This window comes from Glycine max, chromosome 13 (assembly GCF_000004515.6).
Source record: "Glycine max cultivar Williams 82 chromosome 13, Glycine_max_v4.0, whole genome shotgun sequence".
In the NCBI taxonomy this organism is placed as follows: domain Eukaryota; kingdom Viridiplantae; phylum Streptophyta; class Magnoliopsida; order Fabales; family Fabaceae; genus Glycine; species Glycine max.
In genome coordinates this window covers 35,809,101-35,830,604 of record NC_038249.2, presented here as the reverse complement: position 1 = coordinate 35,830,604, position 21,504 = coordinate 35,809,101, and the positions used below count along the sequence as shown (strand labels likewise).

The 21,504-nt window shown below is 31.0% G+C and overlaps 1 protein-coding gene and 1 pseudogene across 4 annotated transcripts; one reads left to right on the top strand and one right to left on the bottom strand.

The window, feature by feature from the left end:
- The first annotated feature begins 3,178 nt into the window (after positions 1-3,178).
- LOC100778338 (ubiquitin carboxyl-terminal hydrolase 15) lies at positions 3,179-12,374 on the top strand. Of its 4 annotated transcripts, none has more exons than XM_006594626.4 (14): positions 3,179-3,435; positions 4,610-5,033; positions 5,655-6,090; positions 6,184-6,640; positions 6,784-6,947; positions 7,074-7,162; positions 7,540-7,625; positions 7,762-7,924; positions 8,122-8,245; positions 8,371-8,528; positions 8,695-8,779; positions 9,844-10,056; positions 10,927-10,988; positions 11,535-12,374. In XM_006594626.4, exons 2-14 carry the CDS (start codon positions 4,747-4,749, stop codon positions 12,178-12,180), a joined length of 2,970 nt encoding a protein of 989 aa, XP_006594689.1. In that variant the 5' UTR covers positions 3,179-3,435; positions 4,610-4,746; the 3' UTR covers positions 12,181-12,374. The 4 variants fall into 4 exon arrangements, with proteins under 4 accessions (XP_006594689.1, XP_003541793.1, XP_040864304.1 ...); XM_003541745.5 differs by having other exon boundaries at positions 3,189-3,435; positions 6,781-6,947; XM_041008370.1 differs by lacking the exon at positions 3,179-3,435 and adding an exon at positions 3,463-3,852 and having other exon boundaries at positions 6,781-6,947.
- A 1,100-nt stretch (positions 12,375-13,474) lies between these two features.
- Positions 13,475-15,170, bottom strand: LOC121173282 (heme-binding protein 1-like; annotated as a pseudogene).
- Positions 15,171-21,504: the final 6,334 nt, after the last annotated feature.

Sequence of the window (21,504 nt, the reverse complement as noted above, 5' to 3'; positions counted from 1 at the left end):
TATAACATGCAGATAATTTGCTTTTGCTCTCAATCAAATAATTTTCAAAAGACTAATTTAAAATGAGCAAACTATTAAAGGGATTGAAAAGAGAATAAATTTTTTGGAATTCATTTATTTCTTGCAGGGGTGGCTTGTTTTGGTTTTGGCGCATTTCATATATATATATATATATATAACACTAAAACAAAGTAAAAGAGATCAAAACAAAAAAAAAGTTAGAGATAAAAAGTTACACAAAATACTTTTCAGGAACTGAAAACAAAATATGATTATATTTTGAAGACTAAAAAATATTTAAGTCTTTGTATGATAAATATTAAAAGTATATTATATTTTTAAGATATTAAATATATTTACTTTTTCATTTAGTATTTTATTTGATGAGATTGTACAGAGGATTTATAAAAAAATTATAACAGTACTCTTATTATATTTATACACAAATTTTCTTATATCTCAGTTGTACCTATTTTTTTATCTCTCTTAATTTTCTATTACATTATTTATTGCATCTATTTTTTTTCTCTTTTTTTCTTTTTTTTTCTGTCCACTCATACACTCTATAAAATAAAGTGTATGCTTAAAATTTTCCAAAATAAAAGATGTGAATTGAGTCGGTATTCCAAAATAGTAAAGATAAGAATAAGAATCGGGGCAATAGTTTTTAAGGTCTTTGTCTAGTAGGACTAACCAATACATGATGATATTGATGATTACAAACAGGTTGGGCTAACTAGTAAGACTATTTTCCTTATCCTCTATGACAACATTCAAATTTCCGTGCCATAACAAATTTTAATTTTATTTGATTGTTTAAAATTATTTTTAATTTTGATAATAATTTCAAATGGAAGGACATGAAATATTATAATTATTAAGAATTTATTTGATTTGAAAAAATATTTTTAATGTTAATTATTGTTCCTTAAATATTTTTAAAAATATATCACCTTCCTTTTTATTTTATTCCATGTTCCCAACTTTTTAGTGTAGGAATATTTTGCTACTCCCATTGCTAAATATTTGGAAATGAAAAATATAGTAAAAATAATTGTTGTTTAAATTTAACAAATAAAAAATTATATTTTCTAAATTTTGTCCAGATGTTGTTTACGATGAGCATTCATTTGTTTTGAATAATAATTAATTTAAAACCTATTCATGTAAATAAATTTAAGTTTTAAAACATAAATAATTAAATAAAGTATTATCATTTTAAACTCTAATTAAATAATTAGATAAAATGAATACCAATTAATGGATTAGTTAAAAAAATTCGTAGTTAAGTACCAAAGAAAAATAAAAACTTCGGGTGAAATGGATCAATCTATAATTACGTTACTTGTCAAACACATTTAAACTGAATTCTTAAATCAATCTAAACAAACACTCCCAACTTGTCACAAAAATATTCTCTATCGAGTTTAATACAATTGCATTTTAATAATTTATATTCAAAATCATTAGATAAGCTCCTGAAAAATTCGTTAATGTTTATATGTACTAACTTCCTAATATACCATGGTTTTTTCAGACAAATGAATAAACATAAAAGGCCACGTCAATTTCATAAAAAAAAAACATTATCACTACAAAATTAACAGTTAAAAAAGATAATTATTTAATCACGATGCATGACTCAATGATTCTTAAACGAGTGATTAGGTTAATGAAAATAGCATAGAATAAAGACTCATGTTCAGTCTTTGAAAATAAAATAACTATTCAAATAAACTAAAAGTTAAGTTGCTTTAATATATTTGTGATGTGTTTTTATTTTAAATATTAAAAATTAAAACAAAAAATAAACTAAATTAAAAATAAATAATTTTGAATTTTTATATTATATTAAAATTATATTAAAGCAACTTAACTTATATATAATTAAAATTATTTAAATAATTTTAAATTATGTGTCTGTAAGTTTAGGTTATAAAATATATTCAATAGTTTTAAAAAAGCAACAATTGAATCTTCGATCATCATGCTATTAGTTAGCTTAATTATTAACTTGAATATATTAGTTATGTTAATTACTCTTTTAATATATCAATTGTTTAAATCCACTTAAGCAAATAAATGATACTAAACTTTTTTTAAGTAAATGAGTTTGTCTTCAATACTAATTTTTTAAAATAATATTAAATGAAAAATATATTATTATAGATTAGCCATAATATTTATCGAAATGTGATTCTTGAAAATATAATATGATATCTTCAAACAAATGTTCCAAATATTTTTTTTTTCTTTTTCATGTTTTGGTTGAATTTTATTTTATTTGTTTTATAAAAAAATAAATTAATTATACAAAATCTAATTTCACCATTATTTTTCACATGTAGAAACAACCAACAACTATGTTTTACATAATATATAAATATTGATGATTATACCATGCACACAAAACTGATCAGTGTGATTTAGATCTGATTGATTTTTCTTAATCAGAATTATCCAACATTGAACTACAATAATTGCATCCACATGCCCCTAGCTACAAAATTTTAAGTAACAAGCTTAAAATATGTCTTTCATCATTATAAATATAAAAATGTTTAAAATTTATTTTTATTAAATTTTTAATATATTTTTTATTCTTATAAAATTAATATATATCATTTTTCAATTTAGACATAAATTTAAATAAATCTAAACTTATAATAATATTTTTTATATTAATTATGTATATAATCAATGTATAAATATAATGTTAATACACGTAAATTTGAATGCTGAAATCTTGTTTAGGATAAAAATGACATTTTAATTTTATGAGATAAAAAATATACTAAAAACTTTAGATGAATGAATTTCAATTATTTTTATATTTATAAAAATAAAAAATATATTTTAATTTTTTTATTAATAATGATGTAAAAATTATAGTAAATTACTAATTTTAAAGAATTTTTATTTATATTTTCCCAATTTCCAAGCCTCTCTTACCACTGACATTGTAATATTCGGAGCAAAGGACAGTCACGGCTCTGTCACATCACATGTCTCAGATCAAAAGAGTTAAAAAAAACATATAATAATTTTTCCTTAGTGACAATTCAAAATTCGCCACTCTGACCAACAATTATGCTCTTATTAATGCATCACCCGTACACGTGGCATCCGCGACAAATCATTGGAAACATCATCGGAGTAGGTCCCACTCTGCGATCCGACGGTGTAAAACGTGTTGTCGTTATCAACGGGTGCGGTGCTGCCATGTGGAGGGTCCTGATGGAGGCTTGTGTGGAGCGGGAACAGGCTAGTGTTTCCCAAAAACGTTAAAGAAAAGGGTGGTAAGAGGCTGCCAAGTTGTGTGAAGTGAAGAAGAAGGTGTGTTGAGGAGGGAATCAAGGAATCTTTTGAAGGGTGAAGAGAGTAAAGAGGTGAAGTGTTGGTGGGTTTTGCTCAGATTTCTTCTCTGTGTTGAGGGTATGTTCAAAGTTTGTAACTTGCATTGTGTTGCACTGTTGGGTGGTGTTGATTTCTTGTACTTGAATCTTAGATTGGGAAAAAAAATGCATTATCTTTTCTGGGGTTTGGCTCATTTGTCTGAAACACTTGGAATTTTTTGAGTTTTTTTTTGCTGCTGATGTGTGGAACTAGAGAGTTTATTTCTTTTTTTGTTTTATGGGGTTGAAATTTGTCTATTTAGAAACCAAAAAGAAATTTTTTAAAAAAATTTAGGGTGGTTCAGTGGTTTCTTTTGGTGGAAGCATCTTTTTAGGTGGAGGGGTTTGTCCCATTCTCTCTATACAACTGTGGAATGGGGTTGTTCACTTGTTTGGTTGTGTTTTGCCTGAAATGGGTGGTTGTTGAATATAAAATTGGGGCAGTGGGCACACAAAGGTGAGGGTTTTTTTTTTTTTTTTTTTTATGTGCTCATTGCTTTGTTCTGTGCCATCATTGCATCTTTGACTGTTGACATCTTTGTGTGTGTTAGTGAAATGGTATTTAATCAGACCTTTTGGTTTTGTGTTTAGCTTTGTTTTTTTTAACTGGATGAGAACATGACAACTAGGCCGATGGCTGTTGAATTTCCTGTCGGACTTGAAAGCAATTGTCCTCTATTTCTTCTTGGAATTTATTTTTTCCCCTCTTCTACCTGTAAATTTAACGTTCAAGCAAACTATGCTGGCACTATATTTAAGATGTGCAAGTTTGGGAACTCTTTGTTGAGTCTGTTGTTTCTTTGCTGTAAAAGTTTGAGCAAGCCTGGATTACATTTCATCAGGTTATAGTGTTATTATACAAGGTAGGTGATTAGGTTACTCAAAGAAGGATAGATTAACACTAACCACTGTTTCTTTTTTTGGAACTAAATGAACTAATATATTAATCTAAAGTTTTGCTTTCATTAGTGTATCTGGAAAGCAAAAAGAATTGCAGGGTTGAGGCATTTGTTCCTTCATTATAATGGACAGGAAATGGTGTAGTATTAATGTCTAAGATAAAGTGCTTGGGTGATAATTGTGAACGCTTTTCATTTCATAAGTAAATCTGTAAATGTCTTGTGAGAGTGCTGAAAATTCGTAGATTAATTAAGTACTTAATTCTTTATTGGGAAACCTCAGATCATGAAACTGTAGTAGATGATACTTGACAGGTTTGAATGCTGGGGAATGGGTTATGCTGCACTTGAAGTTTCTGTTTACTCAGATGCTGATTACTTAGACTTTTAGGGGATGATATTCTGATTAGTGATTTTGGGAGGAAACTGGACATGAGTATGCTTGTGGGGATATGCTCGAACCGCGAGAATCTGATATACCTGTCCTGTTTCTGGTCCTGGTTGTGCTTCCCTTGGTGGCTTACATCTTACTTGGAAAATGGAGTGAAACTAGTAAGAAGAGAGATAGGATAAATTTGCTTGCCCATTTGGCTGCTGAAGAAGCTCTAAGAGCTGAAGAAATGGCCGTGGCTGATGTAATTCCTCCAGTGTCTGCTTCAAAAAATGAACATCATGTGTGTGCTAGGTGCTCTGCTCCAGCCAGAACTCGCTGCTCCAGATGCAAAATTGTTAGATATTGGTAATTCTTCTAACTTACTTTAGCTGCAAATCTATTTTTTTTTCTCCCCTATTTTCTTAAATTGTGTGGAAGCATGCTTTGAATACTTATCACAATATCTGCCTTGGGAATAAGGATACATGTCTGCTAGTTAGATTGAAGTTTTACACCATTACCACGCCACCAAATGAAGAATACATTACCTTAGGAGTTGTGCTCAATTAGTTCTCAGATAGGTAATTCTACTCAGTTTTCTCTAATTGCTATGAAATAATAAACCCATGGCTATAAAAATTAGTTCTTGGCCAGTAAAATGTGCTAGTTTTTTTCGATTGTTTGTCACATTGGCAATTTGCTAATTTTGTGCTTTTGTTAGAACAACTCTTTATGTTGATTTCTCCATGACATTTTGATTAAGAGTTTTCAAGGCTTCAACTAATGGAAATGAAGCAGAACGACTAAATCTTGTTTTCCGATTTGGAAGAGAGAAGAAGAGGGGAGACAGGGTATATTGTAACCTATATTAAACAACTCTTCTATCTGCTCTTTTATAAATTTTCTTCTATAACATGATTGTTGGGGAAAATATTATGTTTGACCTAAAGATTAATTCTCAAAATTTGAGCTGTAAGTGGTTTGCAGCTCTGGAAATTGTCAAATAATCCATTGGAGGCTAATTCACAAGCAAGAATGCCAGCAACTGGAACCTCATAAATCAAGCTCATTTCCTCTGGCTGTTTCAGTTGAGGAATTTGGTCATGGGGATGGTAGTTACTTTTATGAAAATTTGAACAACCAGTTCTTAGGTCCCTCTTTGAAGCAGACTTTAAGGGAGAGTGCACCTTTGGACTATTTGGTTCACCCTCTGACAGGCACTGCTGCTCCTACTACAGCTGATTTTTCTGTATTTAATAACTTTCAACATTCTGCTTTTGAAAGAACTTCCCATAAATCCAACAGAGAAACATTGAGAAGAGATAATGGCTCTATATATGAATCTTCTATTGAATCTTCTGATTATAAAGCTAGCAGTTCTCTCTCAAGTGTGGTACCAAAGGAGGCGTTTATGAGACAGAAGGTTTACTTGTTTTACTTTGATATCCAATTGACATACATTTTATAAATTAATCAATACTAAATCTCTGATCATGTTGCTTAACTTTTGCTGCAGTCAAGAAAGAGCAGTGATTCTGTGTTGGAAGAAGAAATTTCAAATGTCAGTTCTGGTGGCTTTGGAGTTTATATTAACAGATTTGATGCATCAAAAAACATGATCCATGAGAATGACAGCCATCAAAGTCAATATGGAAATGCATTGGTAACAAGACACAAATATGGACGCTCAAATGTGTCAAGTGCTGCAAACAATGATAACGGTGTAGATGAATTTGAAACGGACATCACCACTAAAGGTGTAAGTGTAGTCAAAGGGGGAAATTATCATTCTGATGAAGCAGCACAATACAAACGCCCTTCTGAATCGACAATCAAAGGAAGCATGAAAGCTAAAAAGATATTACATACTCCCAAGACCAAATCTTCTAAATCACCAAAGTCAACATCAAAGACATCAGCTGACTTTTGTTGCTCAGAAATAGAGAAGAAAGGAAAAACTGCAGATGAACTTAGTTAGTATTTAAGATGTTTTTTTCCCCACATTTGTTGTCTTAATGTCACTTTTCATATAGTTTTAGTTCAGTATTAATTCTATGTTAAGTTATTCTCCCTTAGATTTTTTTTTAAATGCAAATCTATGTTAATCATGCAGAAGTTGCTGGAAATAGTGATACCATCCCTTTACATGGTAATGGTAGCAATGGGACTGCAAACACTGGAATTATGAAAATGATGGGCTTGAGGAAATCAACAAAGCCTACTCCTCTAGCCTCTACAGAAAGCATGGACGTAAAGTGCAAGAAGGTGAAGAAAATAAAGGTCAGATTTGTGTAGATGCCTACAAATATCCATTCCCTCTCCCCTCTTACTTGAAACAGTTTTCTATAGCTGCTAGTTAGAAACTGATGCCTTCACTAACTAATTGGTGTCTGGATCATGTCTCAGATGTTGTTTCCTTATGATGAATTTGTAAAGATTTTTCAGAGTGATGTCTTTGGCATATACCCCAGGGGCCTTTTAAATTGTGGGAACAGGTAATACTAGCACTACAACTTTATAATTGTGATAAAAGTAGAAAGAAATGCTGAATATTTTATAGATTTAATCATTTAAAAATAGATATTAACTTTGGTCATTTATCAAGTGATGCTGTACCCTTATTCAACAGCTAGATTATTATTATTGTTATGGTGGCCAAAAGTTTTGGGGAGGGGAGGTTTCCCCATTTCAAGATTACTCCTGTGAACTGTCTCAATTTACCTTTTGTTTTCAAACTTCTCATCTTGCTGGAATTTGCAAAAATGAGCCATGATTCACTTGGAGATAACTTTTTGGAAAAATTTAGTTATGGTTCATTTCTTGGTATGTTCCGAATCATTGTTAATTTTTTTTAATCTCTTTATTTTTGCAGTTGCTATGCCAATGCTGTCTTGCAGTGCTTAACTTCTACAAAGCCTCTAGTTGTCTATTTGCTTTATAGATCACACTCAAAAGCTTGTATTGACTTTCTCTCTCTCTCTCTCTCTATATATATATATATATATATATATGCTTTCACTAAGATGAGTGTCAATACTCAATTTGCTTTCAAGACATTTTTTTAGATACTGTCTTATTTTTCCTTGAATGTCAGGTTGTGCTAAAGATTGGTGTCTCATGTGTGAGTTAGAGAAACACATAATGGTTTTAAGAGAAAATGGGGATCCTCTATCTCCTAGTAGGATACTTTGGCATATGCGGAGCATTAACTGCCACATGGGTGAAGGAAATCAAGAAGATGCCCATGAATTTTTAAGGTCTTTTGAGATTATCTTGCCTATGTTTTTTGAAGTATTGATTAATACAGATACTTTGTATTCCTTTCTTAACACATGCACACACACACACATACACTAATTCCCTTTATTTTAGCTTGTTTCTATACTGAAATTTACTTGTGTTTGTTTGAAACCTAGGCTTAGTCATTGGTAAATTAAATGTGTTGTTTATATAGGCTTCTAATTGCATCAATGCAATCTATATGCTTGGAGGCACTTGGTGGTGAGAAAAAGGTTGATCCTAGACTACAAGAAACAACTTTCATACAACATACTTTTGGTGGTCGTCTTCAATCCAAGGTGTGTATCCCCTTTATCATTCCTTTTCTCTTATGTTTTTCTGTTACCTCTGGCTCTAAATCTTACACAACAGTGATCTTAGTTTTGCATTTGTTTGATGGCTTAGTGGAATTTAATGTCTACAGGTTAAGTGTTTGAAATGTAATCACGAATCAGAAAGATATGAGAACATTATGGACCTGACCTTGGAGATATTGGGTTGGGTTGAGTCACTGGAAGATGCACTGACTCAGTTTACTTCCCCTGAAGATTTGGATGGAGAGAATATGTACAGATGTGGAAGGTCTGATGATCTAATGTGTATCTATTTTGTTACTATTATGTGGTTTAGTTGGTGACTTTAGTTGTAATTAAAGGATATGAGGAAAAAGAGAACAACAAAGAGCACTGCTAGATTTTTCACCTTAAATTTAAGGGACTCTCACCCATCTTTATACATTTTGATCTAGGTGCACATCATATGTCAGAGCTAGAAAGCAACTGAGCATACATGAGGCTCCTAACATCTTGACTATAGTTCTGAAGAGATTTCAGGTATCTCAGCTCTTGTAAGGTTTTTCTCTATTGTGGTTCCTCTTTTGCTTGGGAAGCTTGACTTTATTGTTTGTCTTGCTAGTCTTATAGCTACTTATGGCTTGGTTAGTGTTACTGTTATTGGCTTTCTAGATTAAGGTTGGTTAAGCAAGACATAAATTGACTTATAAAACTTTATATGGCTGTTGATGTGATGTGGAGCTTTGCCATGTAACAATAATGCTCTAAAATTACATTCCAAAATTCTTTGGCAATATCTTCTAAAGCAAAATATTACTAACATATATTTTTTTTTCTCTGTATAAGTTATTTCTTTGTGGAATTGGCTGTTTTTTGTTTGTGTGAATGAGTGGGTTTGACCAATTTCTAGAGACCCTTTTGAGAATAACTTTTAAATGGTATGGAAGAAGAAAAGAGCCAACCCTTTTGACAACAAGTTTTAAAGGGTATGGAAGAATAAAGGAGGTTAAGGATCTGTGGAACTGTGCTTTGTTTGCTATTCTTTGGTGCATATAGATGGAGATGAATGCTTGGATTTTTGAAGGTGTTTCGGCTTCTTTAGGAGTGTTGTGGGGTAGATTATGATTTTTGGCTTCTCTTGGATGGTTAGCTCATGGTCTTTATAAAGTGATGACTTTTCAGATTTGTATAGAGACTAGCATTATTATCACCTATGCTATGTATTGATATAGTCTCAATTTTGGTTATTTAATTGTTCTGTTTATTTTATTTTTGACACAAAGTCTTGATATGATTTGTCTAAAAAATATTCAGGTTAATGTTACTAATAAATAATAAATAATTCTACAGATGAAAAACTTCACCTAAATTGGCCATTACCTACATAATGAGAGATTATGTAAATAGTACATAAATCTGCAAGTCATTGTTGAGTTCCTTGACACTATCAGTCTTAAATTATCTCATTTGTACTTGTGCCTTGTGCATTTATAACTTTGTATTTTAGAACTTATACGTTTGGGTGCCTGAAAATGTTTCGAATTTCTTCATTGTCTATATATTGACTCTTTGGATTGGAATATCTTCTGGTTCTGTATCATCAGGAAGGAAGATATGGGAAAATTAACAAGTGCATAACTTTTCCTGAAATGCTGGATATGATTCCTTTCATGACTGGGACGGGTGATATTCCGCCACTTTACATGCTTTATGCTGTTGTTGTGCACCTGGACACACTAAATGCGTCTTTCTCTGGACACTATGTTTCATATGTGAAAGATCTGCAAGGCAATTGGTTCAGAATAGATGATATTGAGGTAATGATATTATTGCCTTGTTTGCAATATCTGCATGTAATTGGCAATTTAATGTGTGTAATAACTAATAAGTAATTGTCATACATTAACTATCTCAAAAGCCTAAGTTATTGGGTCGAAGTGCATGAATGTTTTTTATATCTAACAGTAACCATTGTCTTTTGTTGCTTAACATTGTATATTCATGTCTAGTGTGTTTGTGAATATTAAAGAATTTGGGGAGGAACTCTCATGATTAAATGGAATTAAGAAGTAATCAAAATATTCAAGGAGTTGGAATAACTTGTTACCTTGGGTTTCTGCCACGCTGCCCATTCTCTGTGCTATTAATACTTTGTCTTCAAGTTTGTGTCTTTGTACCAAAGATTCATAACTTCTCAATTTTGAATTACAAATCATGTCATTTGGCCACTGCAGGGTCTGATTGTGTGGTAGCGTGTAAACTTATAGCTGCTTAGGTTTCTCTTTTATAATAAGCTGATTGCATTTTTATGGATATGGACTAAAAAGAGATGATGGGTTTAAATTAACATGGAGTTTCTGCACAGTGAACTTAGATACTTGATTGCATTTCCCTATGTAAATTGTATTTAGATAATGCAGTATGTATCATCTGTAGATGAGAAGTTGCTGCAACATTGTTGTTAGGAACCCAGAGAAAAGAAAAGATGGATTTTATTTATGGAAAGAAATTGAACAGAACAAGGAGAAAAAACTATCTACCAAGGATTTCCCCTTCAAAAAGGGTTTCCCTTTTCTGACAAATCTATTTTTCTGAATGGTTCTTCATACCTTGTTACCCTATTTATCTAACTGATCCCCTTTAAATAACTTATTACTCTAACTACTGAGATTATTTCTATTTAACAGGTTCAGCCAGTACTAGTTAATCAGGTCATGTCAGAAGGAGCATATATCTTATTCTACATGAGGTAGAGATTCAGTTGCTGTCACATTTGTTGACAATTTATATCCTTTATGAGTACGTTGGCACTTTAATATGCTCATAATACTTGGTTCTATAGTTGTATTTATGTTTACAAGTGTTACTTTCTGAGCAAATTACCCTCCTTCGACAATAAAAAGAAAAATTCAAAATGTCTTTCCAAACTAAAGATGAAAGTGCTAAGGTGGACATTATGTGGAATGTTGTCATTTTATCTTATTGCTTCCATCAACTTTAGGTGGCTGTCTAATAAAAACTGCTCTCATTATAATAGAGGGCTTGAAAGTAAATCATAGTTTGATAATATTCTATCATTCTGTTGCTGCATATGGTAGGTGGGGATGCGTTTTTATATTTGACTTGCTTAGTTCCTATAAACATACATATTTTGACTGATTCTTCATCAATATTGTATATGATCCTATTTCTGGGATTTGATAAATTGTATTCTTCAATGTCAGTGCATCTTTCTATTGATGCATGCCTGTATATATGTTTTCTTTGGGCTTTAAAACTGTTGAATTTTTGGTAGGTCTTGTCCCCGTCCTCCGGTGGAACATACTGTGAAAGCTGTGCAGCAATCAGTTTATGATTCTTCAAAGCACAATCCAATGGAAATGCAGAAACCTAATAAACCAGGACATAGCAGGCATGGCAGTCATCAGTTTTTTGTCTCAGAGTCATCACCCAATGCGAGGCCAGAAATTTCCACTCACATTATTGACACCACCAATGGCTTCCTTAGAAAAAGCACCAATAGGAATGCCCTGCCGGTGACCCAAACTTACGCCAAAAATGTCAGGAGTGAGTTCTCTGACACCACCTCAAGCGACTGGTCCCTTTTCACAAGCTCGGATGAGGCTTCTTTCACAACTGAGAGCACCAGGGACTCCTTCAGCACTGTAGACTATGGTGATTCAGGCAACATGGATCCAATTTCATCAATCTTCAACTACACCCCAGAAAAGTCCTACTTGAAGTTTTCACATAGTAGGCCAGTTACCAGGGTCTTCCCTGAAAAGGGTCATGTTGAACAAGTACAGAGAATTGATCACTCCAAAAGGGTCGGCCATTCTTCAAATGAACATCCACCAAATGGGAATTGTGGCTTGTATGTATATTATGGGAGTAATCCTGTGTGTGGTACTACCCGGACTTCTAGTCAGTGTGAATTTTAGTCTTTGGAGAATCCTAACTTGTTGAACTGATTATTAGATGCAGTAGGTGCTGTGCCTCAAAGTTTTCAGTATTTAGTTGATTGAGGCATATAGTTCTTTTAAGCGCAGATGTATTTTTTTTTTACTATTGATAATTGTAAAGATGACGGCATCGATCCTTTAGTTAACTATCAATCCATCCCAGTCTTTTCCTAGTGGTATCACTGTTCAATTTCATATTTGAGACTATTTTTAAACTTGAGTTAATTGTTAGTAGGGTCCATGCTCTCTAGGCAAGTTGATGTGTATTTAGAATGCATTATTATAATATTAAAAACTTATCGGGAATACTTATGTTATTATTTAACTTAAAACTCATTCTTAATAGCTATTCACTTAACGAGAAATTCTAGTACAGTATCTACTTTAGTGTAAATTGTACAAAACAATAATTGATGTATCATCATTTAAATAATCATAGAAGTTTGAATTCCACAAATACAGTACTTTCTATTTAAAACGATAATGTGTGGCTGTTATTGATTGGTGTATATTATGGAACTTGTGTAAACGAGACTTGCACATGTCTATATAATAATGCAGGTTTTTAAGTTGACCAAGGCAAAGAAAGTTGGCCCTTTAACCAATGGCATCATGAACTTGATATTCTTGACATAAATTTTCAGGCATCATCATAAGGATTTTCGCTCAATTTTGATTGAGTTTTACGAATCTGTCTGGCAATTATAGGGGATGATTACATTAAGTCAAGGGGAATAACAACCACTAAACAAACCAACTTTAAAGCACATGACAGTGATCACACTACTCAGCTTATGTTTGAATTAAAGTTTGAAAAATATATTTGCAAATTTTAATATGCAATAACATTCCAATGCACAAAATGAAGAACAAAGTTATTAATTTCAAAGTAAAAAAACTTTTAATACAAACATGCACTCAATCTTGTGTAAACACCATTTGAACGAAGTGTATGTTTGAATTAAAGTTGGGACAACTCAAAAGTATTTTTACTCCAGAAGCAACAAAATTTTCCTTCTCAATTCATGCGTCAGAACACATCATTTTGTGTTGAAATTTGCAAAAGTACTTCTGTGACTTTAAACCAAAGATAGACCCAGAAGATACAAGCCAAAATAAGATATCACTCTGCACATATGCCTACAAGTATTTGCAAAATTCTGATATATGCACTACATGATGATTTAAACTCACCAAGTGATAAAGTAAAATATTAGAAGTAGCTCATTATAAATGTTCAAAATGGCCGTAATAGTGTATTTGGATAGCTGTTTGAAATTCCAAAGCCTTCTGCAGTTCTGCTCAATCCATGATTTTTAATTTTTCAAGTGGAAATCTAAACACGCTAAAGCTGGCAAGCTAGCGATCCAAAATACTATTTAATCTAAAAGCATTGCGTAAGCAAAATGTTAAACACTTTATTTTATCAATTTCAGATGCTCTAATACCTCAAACCATGATCTGCTCAGTTTTCTTGTATAAATTTTACAAGCCAAGTGCTGAAAATAGTTCTCTCACAGATTTCACATTGCATGCCGTTCACTTTCCATTTCAAACAAGAACCATATCTCATTCACATTCTCATATTCAAAAGGGTCATTGTATTGTGCCACGGTGTAAACAGAAGCATGACCAGCTCTGTGGCTTTTGTCAATGGCACTAGACCATTCTGTGCCAGCAATACTAGCTCGCAACGCAGCGGCTTCCACCCAACATTTGAATCGTTTACGTGTCCACCAAACTGCCTTGCTGCTACATACACATTGTTCCATCTTTGGACACGGAGACCCTTTGCAGGAGGAGGGTTTGCTTGGTTCAATTTTGGCACAAAGAAGCTGAAAACAAATGAGGATTTACAAAAGGATCCATCACTGGGTGAAACTTCTGTAATCACAGGTGCTATCATCTCAATTCTTTGCTTGTAGTTGTTCTTGCCTTGAATATAATCAAATAGACTGCATGTGCAAAAAACCAAAGCGGATACTCAAGGATACTCAAGCTCAGTTAAATCTTTGGATGGAATAAGAAAACCAGAAGCACTTGTTGAAAACTTTTGCAATGTTGATGAACTTAATAACTTATTTCATTGAATAAAAATAAACCATCCCTTGTTAAATGTTTTTCGTGCAAAAATAATTATGCGATAAGTTGCATTTGCAATTGCAAATGAGTTATGGCTAAGGATAAACTCTTCCAAACTACCATATATTAATTTCAAGATGCATTTATTATAGCATACAGGGTAAGACATGGGCTTTTATAAGGATAAGGATACAGTTCTTTAGAAAAAATTTTATACTATTTTGTAATTAGAGTTGCATCTCAATAATCAACATGATAAACATTTGCATTATACGTAAACATAAATTCCTGCGATGAAACTCTAATTTTGATTAAATTGTTGCGAAAAGTAGTTGAGTAACTGTATCTCAAATTTGTCTTTTTATAACTAGTGAGTGTCTATTACCAGTTTGCCACTCCTATTCAAATAATTGTAATTTAAAATGCCCTTCTTATTCTTTGTTACTCAATCTAATAATTTAAGGGGGGAAATATGAAATTCAATTAAATAGGAGTGGTAATAGACATACTGACGTGACAATACATACTAATGATAATGATGATGAACATAAAAGAAAACCAGTACCAGAGACTGAGTGTCACTGTTGCACTATTACTGAACTTGACAAGAAAACAACTCAGAAATTCATATAAAAAAATTGCTAAAATGAAAGAAACTTAACTCCTGAAGCCAGTTCTAGTAGCTTGAACAAGAGAAATGTCTTGAATGGGAGAAGTTGACTCAATCACATCATGGGTGGGGCACTCGATGCGATTGCATGTTGGAGGAATCGTTCTTCTCCAACATGGTGGCTATGTGATGACCTTACACCACCCAAGAGTGAAACTGAGAGAAGGAGACTCAAGAGGAATGAGAACTTGAGTGTGATGATAGTACTTGCAGCCATGGCTAAAGTTGCTGAATGTTCGATGAAGATGCAATGTGTTTAAATTATTACTGTTATATCATGTGGCTAGAAATGTTTGATGTTCACACATTTACAATGTAATGTTTCTTCTAGTACCTGCTTTTGTATATTCTTCTAATGTATTTAGAAGGTCATGCATCATTTTGTACCGTCAGAATTAAATACGGATTTTTCTATAAAATAAATCATTTTTATTTATATGAATATAATAAAATCTTATAATCAACTCTTTTACAAATATATATCTAATAATCTAATGTAATGTTCTAAAAAAAATCTAATGTATTGTTTTATTTTACATTCATTTTAACCAATTTGGATCATAGCTTTCGTTTATTATTTGAAAATATTTACAAGAAATTCATCTAATACTAAAAATAAAGTGTGTGACTTTAATGTTTCTCTTGTTTATATGACCTTTCTTATGACATTTGGAAGAATAGAAAATATTTGCATGAATTGTTTTTTTCTGCATTGTTATTATTTGAAGGCTCTTACTACTTACACCACCATGTTTTCTTAGTACACCCCCATACACTCCTTTCTACCTCCCAACTACCTATTATACCCTTTTTCCTTAAAGATGTACACCTCTTTTACTTTTTCAAAATATATTTCTGAAATTAAATGTATCTATTCCAGAAACATATCTCTGGAACTATAATTTATAGTTCAAGAAATACACTTTCAAAATGATATACATTATTTTAGAAAGACATTTTCACGATAATAATAAATCATACATCAATCAAAGTACTTAAGAGTCATTGAGGGTTGAGACATGAATGTTTGACGTAGACTTGGATTAGAAAATGAATGAGCATACTTAAAAGAAAAAAATCATCGTCAAAAGCTTTGTTTTACAATTAAGGTGTATAATAGATTTAGTAATGAACATACCTTTAAACAAAGTGTCACATAAAGAAAACCATAAAATATTGTATGTTATTGATGAAAACACAATATTATATAATGAATATATGGTAAAGATAATTTAAAATTAGGATTCAAAAAATAATAAAGATAGAATGAAAATAAGATTTTACATAAAATTTAAAGAATCTTAATAATAAGGTAAAAACAAGACTAACAAACATCTGTATAAGATAAAATGTTTATTTTGTCTTTGTCTATTTTTTTTTGTATTTCTCGTCAGCAATCTAAATTCCGTTGTGATATTTTATATATATATATATATATATATATATATATATATATATATATATATTTCAGAAGTATACCTCTGAAACTATCAATTATAGTTCTAGAAATATATTTCTAGAATAGATATATTTAATTCCAAAAATACATTTCTAGTAAGCAAAATGGATGTACATCTTTAAGGGAAAAGGGTATAATGGGTAGTTGCGATAGAAAGGGGTGTACTTAGAAAAATAGAGGTGTAATTAGCAAGAACTTTATTTTAATTGATGAAATTACATGTGGGCCCATGTCAGAATTGAAAAGGCCTACGGCCCAAATTGTATCAAAGTTTTTCCGTTTACGAAAAACTTATTCGGCCATTATTATTCTTACTCCCCTTTTCTCTTTTTTCATACCCCAATTTATTTTTTTGAAAAAACACGTTTGTGCAGAAACTAGTTTTCTTTGTATTTCTTTTTGTATATTAATAAAATAGAAACTAGCTAGTTTCTGTTACATATTCATACTCAACGAAAACATATTTTTGTTAATGGTATGTTTGTAAAAAAAAAATTAAAAAGTTAGAGTTTGAAAATAGAAAAAAGGGTTGGGAAAATAACAATGGCCAATTTATTCCTAAAAAAGGGCCCTAAGGAATTTAGTATGTTGGGTATTGCTTGGCTTCATGACTATATATGCTTAACCGTTGTTTCCTGCACTTTTCAAGTTGCTTTCTACATTAGTTTGAAAATGTTTTTTTGACCTTTCAAATTGGTCATTTGGAAAGCCAAAAAAATAAGTACGTTCTAGAATATAATTTTACATTTTGGATTAATCATTCCAAAAGGCAAAATGGAAGTGTAGGAAGCAATTGCATGGTAACCTTTGGCATGAATTGGAGGGCTAAATTTATAGCAAGTACAATTGTTCATTGTATTTGTAGAGAATAACTATCTGGTTGGATATGTAGTACAAGTTCACTTTCGGTCTCAGATAGGCTAGGACGGATAAGGGAATCTTATTGCAATTTTCAACTTTCAAGTATGATGATATTGGAAGATTTGACAGGTTTTACCATCTTTTGGTGCTAACTGTTACATGACATATATGTGATTTTTCTTAGATTTCATGTAAGGGAATCAATGAGTCGGTTCAGTGTTGCTTTACCATTTGCAGGTCTAGCAATGAATAATGTGTAGTAGCTAAAGATGAGACATGTCATGCCTTTTGTACTCAATGTGATAAAGAAGAAAGAAGAAAAAAAAGCTAGTCAAAGCTTATGTGCTCAAGTACTCTACAAAATCTGAATTCAGAAAGATATTGTACGGTTGAGAATATCTACACTGGTGAGTGGTGAGGTGTGGATTGAATGAATTCCAGCAAAAAGGGATCAAGTTAGTGCAAGCACAGGATAAGCTAGGTGAATTTGGATAAAGTTAAGCGTAGTTCAATACTAAGGGTAGTTATTCTTTAAATAAAATTATTCTCTTCATATTCATGATTCTCAGTTAGATGAGATTATCCTAATCCTTGACTGAAAATAGGGATTCGGTTGGCAGAAATTTGGGCTTTGCTTTCTATTAGGCCTGATGGGAACTAATTGTGTGATGTTCTTTGGGGGAAAGAAACGGTTTTGAAAGTCCTAATATCTTTTGTTAGAATTTACTAAATTAACTAGTAGTATTTTAACACCTCCATTATTTGCTACATAATTAAAGATCGTATTAAATATTTTGAATTTACAATAAACCATTTAAATTGTAATATAAAGTTATTTCTAACTATTGACAAATTATTTTATAAAAACTATTGAAATGCAATTTAAAGATAGAAATAAAAGAGGCTAAATTAAATGGAATAAGAGATTAAGTAAATCAAATATACATATAAAAAATAAAAGAATGATAATTTGAGATAGTTGAGCATTTTATTTTATTTTTTTGCTTGTCGTGAGAGTAGTCAGTAAAATGTGCATCCAAACGAGAAAAGAGAGAAAAAATTAACATGACAAATTAAGAGAGTGGGTAGAATGGGAGCCTCACTCTCCAAATTGTGTACTTAAATTTATAATGTAAGAGCATATTTCAAATTTTATTTATAAGTAGACTTGGTTTTTTAAGTGTGTTAGATTTTGGTATATAAAAAAGCAACAGAAACTTAAAATATTTCTATAAATTTAAGTCATTTGAATTAATTATGAGATTAATTTTTCATTCAATACTTAATCACACTCAATTTTTTTAGAAGCACACTTAAAATCTCTGTCCTTTTTTAAAAAATGTGTTATACAAGAATTAAACCTAAATTCTCTCCGACAAATTAAAGATGTGAAAGTAAGTAAAACACATCCATTGGATGTTAGATTTTGATATATGGTCAAGTAAGGGAAAACTATGTTAGCTGCATGTGCACTTTTCTCCATAATTAGAAGTCTCAATTATTGAGAGGGAAGAAGCAGAAGATCTTTTTGCTGGACATGTAGAGGTGCTAACATTTTTACGTAGCATTCTCAATCTTCATTCTTAGAAAAATCTCTTCAAGACGTGCATTTGCAATTTATTATAGTTTTCTTTAGGCATATTGTAGGTTTTATTTTTGCGTCTTCCAAATTCTAGTAAAGAAACAATTAATTTTACATGTGATACCAAAATAATTTATATTAAATTTGAAACCCTTGAAAATAATTTTAGAAAACACCAAAATTTGATTCATAGTTTGGAGAGAGTTTCTTAAATGCTGATTTTTTTTTTATTTTTTTATTTTGCACAATGCTGATGTGAGATTGAATCAGATCTAATGTGCTTGTGGGACATTTATACTCGATAAGTTTTGGCACGTTGGAGATCCTGACATCTTGATTTTTCAAGTGACCAAAATTAAAATAGATAATTCGATATATTTTTTGTGGTTTGAATGGGATTTTTCTTTCTTTTTTAAGAAACTCTTGGTGAAGCATGGTCAAGGGCCATGGTACTATTCACTATTAATGGTGATTTAGCATGTTTGTGCTGCTGCCATGATAGTAAAAGATTTCTTATTATTATGTAGCGGTAGATCCTTGGATTTTGTTGGTGTTCATGATTTGTTAAGAATCCTAACAAGATTTGGTTGTTTTGGTACTTTCCATTGGAACCCTATTTTGGGTCTACATTGGTGTTGAGCGTGCAACAATGCAAAAGGAGATCAATCTTTAGAGGTTTTGGCAGTGTCATGCCGACATGCGTAACTCCCGTGTAACACCCGCGTGAACCAAATGCACGACTCACTGTGACCTGAGTTTCATTTCACAAGTTTCTTTCCTTTTTGGCGCCATATGTCACTTCACATTTATAAGTATTATAGAACACATTTATAATTACATATAGTTGTATGTATAGATTAAAGTTTGCAAACTTAAATTTACAAAAATATTACTTTTCAAATAAATTTTTATTATGTTCAATTAAATGTATTTTTGGAATCAGTAATCAAACATATCACTAAAATAAGCGTACGTGTGTTTGTTTTCACGGTGGATTTACAGTAATACAAAACCCAATATGATTTCACTGCAGAAACATGTCTTTTGTTGTTTCTAGAAACTTAAGTTGGATTGTCATAACGGCAATCCAAACACACGTTAAGTTTATTTTTCAAACAAAAATTGAAGTCCCTAAACAGAAGACCAGACGTAGTCATATTTGACGAAAATCAGTTTTTTTTTTTTTATACGAAAATCAATTCATATAAAATAACATTTTTCATAGTTACATGCAAAGTATATACTTGCCTACAAGATTAGATATTGAAGCAAATTGATTTGAAATTAATTTGAGACTTAATTTGGAAATTGATTCATTAATTTGATTCATAGATCAAATTAGATGGACTTGAAAAAATTGAACTAATTAAATAAATGAATTCTACTTGAGATATCATCCCGTTTAGTTCACGTTACATTGCACTTCAAGTTTCAAAAAGATAATTTTCATTTCAATTACCTTCTCGTTTGTTATTATTGTTGTTACTTTAAAGACCTATACCAAATTATAGAAAGTTATGTGTTAATTTTGTAAGAAGATCAATTTAGTACATCCCCTTATTTTATTTTAATTAATGTGAAACATGAATTAATTTCCTTTTTTAACTTATTTATTTTCCTTTGATTTTGTAGAGTACAAAAATATTTGATCAAATTAAACATAAATTTAACGCATAATAGTATACTAATAAATCTATAACAAATGTAGGTTTATAAATCATTAATTTCTGATATTTTTAATACATTAACTTGGTGAATATTGTGAAAAATAACTCATAATATTGTGTTTTGCTTTTAAAGAAAGTATTACTTATACAACTGAAATACACCTATCTTCTTAACATATATACTAAAACGAAGTTAATTTCTGTAAAAATATTAATGATTAATTTGCTTAATTAATTAATCTATTGTTCAACTATATACTATTAAAATTTGTATAATATACAATAAGATTTAGATGCATATACATATATAAAAACAGTATTTCTGTATTTGAGTCCATTCTTTTGAAAGCCGATAATAAATTTATAGTTTGATTGCCAACGTTAATTTCAAAGCTTATTCACAATCAGTCTTTTTTATAAATAAAATTATCAATTTTCTTGAAACAAACCTGATCACATGAATTGACATCTAATAGCTGATAATATATTACGCACCAATGTTGGTTATATATTAATTGATTTATTTTCTGGAAAGGTTAAGTCTTCTCTTCCACTCCAAATTGAAATACAATACGTAAAACTCTCATGGTCGCGAGGTAGTGGATAATGGACTTAACCTGGATATATAAACATCTTGATGTTAAGCCTAATAAGACCTTCTATTACAAGTTACTAATGGTTTTGACCTATATATACTAAACTATAATAGACACTAAATAATTTGATCATCCTAGGATTATCCCTTCTCCGCATAGAGGGACTATTAACCTCTCTTTTTTTAAAAAAAAAAAATCCGAAGTTATTAATTAGCAGCATCCCAAAATTTTTTAAAAAAATGTTGTAACAACTTAATCATCCCATGACTTAATGAAATTATAGTCTTTGTACTCTGGCAGAGTGTTCTTAATGTTGAAAATTTAAATTTAGCTTGTTGATGATAACGATGAGTCGATGACTGTTAATGATTGACTGAATTTATATC